The following is a 9,402-nucleotide window of genomic DNA, read 5'->3' on the forward strand; positions in this document are numbered from 1 at the left end:
GTGCTACTAAAGCCATGTCATCGCCATATTTAATTAGCCTAAACATGCTGTTATGGAGGCCTAGTGTCATTTCATTAATGTACACAGAAAAGAGTAATGGAGGCAAAATGCAGCTGTTAAGAACAATCTCATCAGAGAGCATCTTTTTGACACATACTTTTTGTGGGCGGTCAGTTATAAAGTCTTTGACCCAGTGTACAAGGCCCCCGTTTACCCCAAGGTCCAGGAGCCATTACAGAAGTACATTAACTTGCATTGTATTGAAAGCTGCAGTAAAATCAACAAATAAAATCCTTGCATAGGTATTAGCCTTTTGAAGGTGACTGGTGACCATGGTAACCATGGAGAGCGTGACATCCTCAGTCCCTCTGCGGGCTTTATAAGCGAACTGTAATGGGTCCAGTTGTTGTGCTACTGATGAGGTGAGATGGTTACAAACAACTCTCTCCATGCACTTAGCCAGTACAGAGGTTAAAGCTATGGGGCGTAAATTATTTAGTTCCTTAGACCCTGTAGTAATTTGTGAAGAAAACTTTATTTTCCTTGCATACCTCCATGGAAAACTGTGAGCACATTGATTTATTAATTGATTGGGGACCATATTTAACGACAAAACTACAGTATATCAAAACGAACATTTACAAATTCTCATACAACTCGTGCAGTAAAATACAAGTTCAGTCAGGAATATATTTCCATTTGCAGTATTATATTTGGCAGTATGGCTCTGTTCTGGGGCCCCTCTGCCTTTCCTCGGGCCTACACAGAAAGCCTCTTCCACTTGCCTAAGTGGAAAGCATAAGGCGGAGAGAGCACACCTCTCCCCCCTTCTGTGCGCCTATGTGGAAAGCCTAAGATGGAGAGAGCACATGTTGTGGATTTATTTGTTGCCCTCGAACAAAAAAATAGTCTGTGGTGTTGGTCAGAATTCAGTAAAACTTGCTTCCAATAAAATCAAAGAAAGTTCAGAGCACTCTGAGGAAAAACCAGATCAGACGTCCAATGCAAGAAGGTTTCTTTGTTCAAAGATGGCATCCAAGTAGACCATGTGAGTTGGTGGTTCCAAACCAAGAACTGAGCCCAAAAGGCTTGGGAAGTGACCTTTGTACCTAGTCTCTCTCTCTCTCTCTCTCTCTCTCTCTCTCTCTCTCTCTCTTTCCTTCTCTGTCTCTCTTGCTCACTTTCTAAAGTTTTTTAACCAATCATAAGTGTAGAATTACAGATGCAGCCACTTCAAATTTCCCAGGCCTTCCGAAAGCCTTCCAGAAGCTTGCCAATGTTTGGCCTATTAGTCACAGCACTTTTGTACAATAATCTAAATTTGTTGCTAGGTTATATTATTACAGGTTACAATAAGCCACCCAGCAGTAATTAAGTAAGGGATAATGTATAATGAGCCGGTATATACTGGGAAAATAACTCCCTTCAGGGGAATAGAACCCCGACACGAAGCGGAGAGAGCACTAAGATGCCAAAGATGGAGAGAGCACATGTTGTGGATTTATTTGTTGCCCTCGAACAAAAAAATAGTCTGTGGTGTTGGTCAGAATTCAGTAAAACTTGCTTCCAATAAAATCAAAGAAAGTTCAGAGCACTCTGAAGAAAAACCAGATCAGACGTCCAATGCAAGAAGGTTTCTTTGTTCAAAGATGGCATCCAAGTAGACCATGTGAGTTGGTGGTTCCAAACCAAGAACTGAGTCCAAAAGGCTTGGGAAGTGACCTTTGTACCTAGTCTCTCTCTCTCTCTCTCTCTCTCTGTCTCTGTCTTTCTCTCTCTCTCTCTGTCTCTGTCTCTCTCTCTCTCTCTCTCTCTCTCTCTCTCTCTCTCTCTCTCTCTCATGCACTTTCTTAAGTTTTTTAACCAATCATAAGTGTAGAATTACAGATGCAGCCACTTCAAATTTCCCAGGCCTTCCGAAAGCCTTCCAGAAGCCTGCCAATGTTTGGCCTATTGGTCACAGCACTTTTGTACAATAATCTAAATTTGTTGCTAGGTTATATTATTACAGGTTACAGTAAGCCACCCAGCAGTATTTAAGTAAGGGATAATGTATAATAAGCCGGTGAATACTGGGAATAGGTTCTATTCCCCTGAAGGGAGTTGTATTGAAAGCTGCAGTAAAATAAACAAAAAAAATCCGTGCATAGGTATTAGCCTTTTGAAGGTGACTGGTGACCATGGTAACCATGGATATCAGACCTCTGAATGCTGACTGCTGTATTCTGACTGACCAATCAGAATACAGCATTTAATAGAGCTGTGTAATAAGTTATTAAAATGACCACCTTTATCTGCTGCAGCATCAGTGTTATGAGCACATTAGTTATTAAGGAAAACCTAAGATTTTGTTACAGTTGGCCCAGGTCTCCCCTAGGCAGAGCATGTGAGTGGAGCGGAGCGGGTGAAAATTTCCACTCCTCGCTCGCAGACCTGTCACTTTGCGCCACTCGTCCGCTCCGCTTGGTTCTGCGCATTCTTTGCTCCGCTCCGCTCCACTCCATCATAAATTTTATCCCGCTCCACTCGCTCACCACTCCGCTCCAAAAAAATCTGCGTCGTACTACCCTAACCTGTAATCTTCTTATCACAAATAAAACATGTCAGCAGGGTGGAAATAAGTCAAAGTGTGGAGGAGACGGACCAGGTTAAGCAGCCAACCTCCAGGGAAGCCCTCTCGCCTCTCCCTGCAGTTAGGGACCGTTCTCCAAGGTACCGCTGCTTCTCTTCTCAGTTTCTTTTTTTGAAGTACACGGTAAACTCCATAGTTTTGAAAGAAAATAGTTTGGGTGTGTGCAGATGCAAAGATGCATTCTGGGTGGGGCATGAGAAACCAGAGCAAAACAGGGGCGAGAGATAAGGCTCCGCTCCACCTTTTAAAAAAAATAGCTGCTCCTTGCTCAACACAAAATCCTCCCGCTCCGCTCCAGCTCCGCTCACATGCTCTGCCCCTATCTGATCTTAGTCTCTCAGAATAATGAGAAACGTTCTGAAAATAACTTTACTTCAGAACTAGTTATTTAACGAACTTAAATTTTAAAATAACATTAATTAAGAGACAAAATCATTTTTTTAGTTTATAATGTGAAGACTTGGAAAATGTCACTTTTATGTGGTTGTTCAGACATCGACAGTGACGATGTGTTGTTGAATGTTTGCATCAAAAGTCCTACAGTTCACTCAATGTGATGATGTGTGTGACAGTGTGGGGGCTGGAAAGCTTTTCAGATCGCACATTCACACACTCAGTAAGAACAAAAAGGTTCATGGTAATGTTAATGATGTGTGGGGGGCTACCTCACTTTCAAAGATAAACAGCACCACTTTATTTCACGTGTGCTCCTTGAGTTATTAGGTTACGGGAAACTTTATCAACTTTGTTAAAGGCACTGTATGTAAGAATGTGGCCAAAACGGTTACTGCACTCAAATTCAAAATACTGCCGTGAGTCGTGTCTGCCCCCCCCCTACAGATTCGAGGTTGCTGGACAGCGGCAGTTTTCCAGCAGACCATTTGAGCAAGTCTGGCTTCTCTGCTGCTAACGCTGCTGCTGGGATACAGCTGAGGAGGAGCCGGCTGCTAATGCTATGTACCGGGACACTGCTAAAGCTGCTAGCCGTGCTGCTGTAGCTCAGTCGTAACTGTAACTGATGCTGAGACTCTACTGACTGTGTGACTGGTAGACGGCGGTGGGTGGCACAACAGGCCAAAACACAAATTCAAAACATAAACATGATTTGCGGACTGTAAAATGTTTTTTTAAATGCAAATATTCTGGCTGTACTATTGTTGTCGGTGAGATCAGTATGTTATATGAACATTATTCCTTAGTCTCTGTGACATATTAGGAGGATTTTACAACTATTTGCTTTAGATTTCTTACATATAACTCCTTTAAAGCTGCCTGTGACAAATTCATAATTTACAATAAACATTTTCTTTTAGATATTCTTTTTTAAAATCACGTCCTGCATCAGGTCCCATCTCAAAATATTGAGTAGCCTAAATCTCACAGAATAAGGAGAGACTCTGGAAATAACTCAAAATTATGACTTAATATCTGAAAACAGTTACTAATGTCATTTTGAAAAAGTCTCACTATTTTAAGAGGCAAAGTCATTTTTGAGATACTAACTGTGAATTTTAAAATATGAAGAAATCCTTATAGTTTCTAAGTCATTTTTCTGGAAGAAATCTGGCACAGAGCCAGCCCCCCATTGTGTTGTGGCAGTTGCTTGTGAAGGTGGACATAATTCATCTGTCTTAAGGGAACATATACTATATTACTATATTTATTACTATATGACATTATTATCATTACCACTGCAGATAAACTCAGCCGCCAAGACTAATGATTCAAACACAGTTTTGGTCTTGCTGTACTATCGCTTGGTTCCCAGCCATATCAGTTTAATTTCCATGCAATTCTTTTGAATAACAAAACGCTGAAGCACAATATTTATGACCTATGATATGGTAGCCTGATAATCATTAATTGCTCTGTGTGAAGTTCTCTCCGATTACACGCAGTAAACCGCTTCAGCTTCCACACTCACTGTTCCTCCTGGTGGATAGACAGACCATTGCAACTGGTTTCTACAAATTAAACTTGGGGGAGTTACCAGTCGGCTCTGTATTCTCTACGTCATCGCAGGGGATCTCATTAGAGCTACGAGCCTGGCCAGGTGACGACAGGGACCTGTCACGGATCGGTCAGGGCTCTACCACGGGCCAAACGGAAATGTGAAGTGGCTGCAATTGTAGTTTTTATTAAAAAAAGGGGAAATAGTGCATTTATTGGGGACTATTTTTAGTGTTGGATTAATCCACATATGTTGATTTAGTGAGTATTTACTGCAGGACAGTGTGTGTGGGACTAAGTCAAAATAAACCACAGTGTGTGTTTATGGTAATGAAGGAACATGTCACCCAGTGACACAGTGTGGCTCACTGATGTGTTATTAACAACAATGGAGCTCAATAGCACAGAGGAAGAAGATATACCATGCTGTAGATACACACACTTGTTAGTAGATACATTCACTGTTGTTTGGCTCTTTGCATGAGATTGTTGACATAAAGAAAAATATAGAATATTGCCGGAACTATGCTTTGACATTGTATATTTTTACAAACTTTATGTGACAGCTGAGTGTAATGGCAGTGGCAACAACCATGAAAGTTACAGGCTACCAGATGGTTTACTGCTTACTCCAGAACATTTTGTAGTTCCTCAGTATTTGGTTTAATTGGGTTCTCAGAACCGAAAATTGATCCCCGAGCTAATCATCAGATCAAATAAATATTTAGAAAAGCTCTGAGTACTGATGCCGCAGATAATAAGAATGAATAAACAGTTTGATTGAGGGTTTCTTCAGAAGTATGGAGACAACTGAAGTAGGCAATCTGTGATAATCAAACCATTTTCAAGGGACACACAGCAATGCAGCCCAATAACAATAAACCTTAGTTTGAAAGTCATGAGATCTGCGCAGACCAAATGCAGCACGTATGCAACTTTTTTCAATTGCCAATAGTTTCCACTTTTGATGGATGAAAGAATCTAATAAAAGATGGAAAAATAAAGGAGATGACCAGTATTTTCTTTCCTCTGTCACCCATTTTCCCCCATATTTGAAGGAAATAAAAGAGCAGTAAAGGTAGAGAAGCGGAAACTACAAGTAAGGATTATTTGAGTAATAAAAAGTGTTGTTTTGATTATGACAAATTATCCCAGAGACAGACAGGATCTTTGCACCAACAAGCTTTTGTCTTCTTTTAACCATGGCCAAAAAGAGGTACAGTATATTTAGACTCTGGTGATATTAAACTGTCATCAAATGGCACAGAAAAGAGTTTTGTTTTCTTTGGTAATTTTTTGTAGTTTTTGTCGTTGTTGTTGTTGTTGTTGTTGTTGTTGTTGTTGTGGTGGTGGTTACCAGCGGACACACTGTGGTACACTGGGCTTTGCTGTAGTTTTGGCAGCGTCTTTCCCTGCGCACTGTGCTGATGATGATACAGCATTACCACATTGGTGATATGCTGCGATTGCACTGACAAATAACAGAAATTCACCAAGTGCAACACACCCTACAGTGTTCTTAAGAGCCTGAAGCAGGGTGAAATTTAATGTAGACAGCTGCCTTGTAATTCTCTGTGCAGGAAAAACCTTGAGTGGTTTATAAATGTATATCATTGTATGGAGATTAGCTTTGCCTTTGTGTGCCTGGACTCAGGCTTTCTGAGGAGTAAGGGCAAAGAAAAAAAAATGCATCGAGTCTGGTATGAAGGAACACATCCATGTACTTGTTCAGCCAGAGCCACAGCCACAGCCACAGCCTGATGATAGTTGCATACAATTTTGGAAGGGTAAACAGTGTGTGAGCCATATGTAATATGCAATCATGCAGTGTGCAGATAAACAGACCTTCAGTTACCTGTATATCACAATCACACTTCTCTAATCACTGTCAAATCTGCAGGGGTGTGTATAAGATTTTTTCTTTGTCAAACCAGTAGCCCTACCTATCATAGGAATCTTTTATCTCAGACAAGCAACGGCAGGTAGAAGAGTCTGGGAGGAACAGCCAGGGCCAGATGCATAAAACTCTGTGAAGATTCATGGCAAAAACTGTGTTTATGCACAGACAGAAATGTGCCCATGCATTATTTTTTATCAGCTTTATAAAGCTGGACAAATGCATGTTTCTGTTTATAAATCTCAATCACTTTGGAGCTGAGTGCATATGCATACGTTTGCATATCAAAACTTGTGCCTGCTCCACCACTGTGTGTGAGAAATACAGCAAAGAGGATGTGCAGTTTCACAGACTGTGGTGCTGATGGACAAAGAAATCAATCAGCATTAATTTGAACTTAAAACCCATGAATCGAAAGTCATTGATCAAGCAAAGATGCAAAAATCCAATGTGAGAATTTGATGCTTCTTCTATTTCACGTTTTATTTATTTCTGAATCCTTTATTTTTAAATGGTAGGTTGCATATGCTCTTTTGCAGCAATGTTTTGTTAAATGATTTCGTAGAACAGCAGAAACAAAATGATACCTCTGTGTAAATTTTGATTTCAGCTGTTTATTTATTTTATTTAAATTTTATTTAACTAGGAAGTCCCATTGAGATTGAAAATCTCTTTTAAAAGAGGAACCTGGCCAAGGTAGCAGCCAATAAAAACATATTGAAGATGCAACAAATACAACATAAAATACAAAATACACAATAAAACAACTATTCAAACATAGTGGCCTCTCATGAAAAACAAGCACGTCTCTATCATCACATTCTTTCTGATGTCCTAATTCATCAATGGATACAAGTGTTTCTAATTTTAGATCTTTTTGAAGATTGTTCCATGCTCATGGTGCAGAGTAGGAGGATGCAGTTCATAACATTTGCACACAATCACACATAAACAAGACAATCTCCTTTTGAGGAATGGTGACCTGGACTGGAATCTAGAAAACTGAAAAGACGAAATGAAACATGAGCTTTAAATGGAAAAGATGAGGACTGTTTTGACAGTGAATAACCACTTTGTGTTTGTGTCTCTGCAGAGTGTAGAGGATGAGTCACAGTGGGTTGAAGAACTGCTGAAGCACCATACAGCCAGAGTCCGAGATGTGGAGATCCTGACGGGCCTGGACCTCTACCGATCTACCAACCTCACCTACACCAGCACCCTCAGCCTAAAAACCTACCTGCAAACCTTCGAGGGTGATGACTAGACACCCAGAGAAACAGACACACATATACAGGATGTAGCCCTTTGTAGAAGTCCTGCATTTTCACTGCATGCTCGCTGGACAACTGGCGCATCATCGTTCCACTCCTGAGGAACTGCCCAAGAAGTGCTCAGAAAAGGAAACACATTTTTGAAAATTGAGAAGATTAAAAGAATGGTTTGGAAAGTTAAAGTCTGGAAGATTACAACAGGAATATTCAATACTATACAAAAAAATCTGAGAAGAAATAAGCTAGCACAGGAATGATGCAGGATGGGGGACTTTCTTGACAGCTGCCACTACACATTTCATAAATAGAGCTAATACAGTACATTCTTATGCACACATAAAGGACCATATTGGGGTTTTAGCTCCATAACTACAAACAATGCATACTTTATATTTCTTCTGCCTATCCATTGAGTGCTGTAGATTTTAAAACAAAATGTATTGTGTCTTTTCTTACTCATAAAGGACGACTTCTCTCAGCAAACTGCACTTAAACTTTAACTTTGATAACGTCTTCATACAGTATGGAAATAAGAAGGAGCCAATGCCTACCATAAATGTTACAAAAATACATTTAAAAATGTGAAAGTCTACAGCTTGGTTTGCAAAAATGTGGGTATGGTTCTGTCAAGGAATAGTTTAACATTTTGGGAAATACACTTGTTCTCTTTCTGGCTGAGAGTTATAGACTGTCACCACTGTCAGCAGCAGGTTAGCCTAGCTTAGCATAAAGGCTGGAAACAGGGGGAAACATCTAGCCAGGCTCTGTCCAAAGCTACCAAAATCTGGCAACCAGCTCCTCTGAAGCTCACTAATTAACACGTTACATCTTGTTTGTTTCACCCAAAATGTCAGACTCTTTCTTTAAAACAACAGGCAGTATACATATAAACATGTATCAGATGCTCATGCAAACAAACAGGACTCGACGTGTACACCAGGGTCAGAACATATTCAGAGCCCTTCAACAGATCCTAAAGTTTGTGCCATTAAACATGTACGAAAAATAAATAAATCAAGCCTTCCATGTGGTTCACCTCGTTGACAATTATTATCTCATGATTACTAAAACTGGTCTCACACAAACACATTACATTTCATATGGGTAACCACAGATGCTCAATGATCATTGTGTTTTATGTAAAAACAAACCACTGCATCAATATCACAAACATGGGTAACAGCTCCCTTCTGTTCTTGTGGCCTGCTGACAGTTTCCAGCAGCAACAAATCAAAAGTAAATGGTGCAAATGGAAGGTTTATTTGCGATCATACAAGTTCAATAGCTTTTTCCCTGAAAAGGACGTAAGTGACGGTTAAAATACAAAACGAAAAGAAACAGCAGTATATTTCTAACCCCGGTGCACACATGAACATAAAACCAGCCCAGTCTCCAGAAGAAAATGTTGGCATTGTACGTTTCTGCAGAGCAGGAATATCTTACATATATGTTTCTTATCATATAAACATTTCCAAAGTGACGAAGCATATGAGGTGACTTTGTCAGCAGGAGGTGGAGGGGATGTCACATTGGAAAGACAGCAGCAGACCACTGTTTGAGACCAACAAACAATAAAACTGGTTATTTAGCAAGAAATTGGCCACGAAAAGCAAGAATTTTAAGCCAAAACATGATCTTAACCAAATCATAAC

The 9,402-nt window shown here is 40.1% G+C and overlaps 1 protein-coding gene across 1 annotated transcript in view; it reads left to right on the top strand.

Annotated features, from left to right (window-relative positions):
• enpp2l (ectonucleotide pyrophosphatase/phosphodiesterase 2-like) overlaps positions 1–8,780 on the top strand; it is an 85,414-nt gene extending 76,634 nt beyond the window's left edge. Inside the window, exon 25 of the mRNA XM_033637624.2 lies at positions 7,573–8,780. Coding sequence (XP_033493515.1) covers positions 7,573–7,743 — 171 coding nt within the window. The 3' untranslated portion in view covers positions 7,744–8,780. The remainder of the gene's footprint in view (positions 1–7,572) is intronic.
• The last annotated feature ends 622 nt before the right edge of the window (positions 8,781–9,402 follow it).

The sequence above is a fragment of the Epinephelus lanceolatus genome, chromosome 16 (genome assembly GCF_041903045.1).
Source record: "Epinephelus lanceolatus isolate andai-2023 chromosome 16, ASM4190304v1, whole genome shotgun sequence".
NCBI lineage: Eukaryota > Metazoa > Chordata > Actinopteri > Perciformes > Serranidae > Epinephelus > Epinephelus lanceolatus.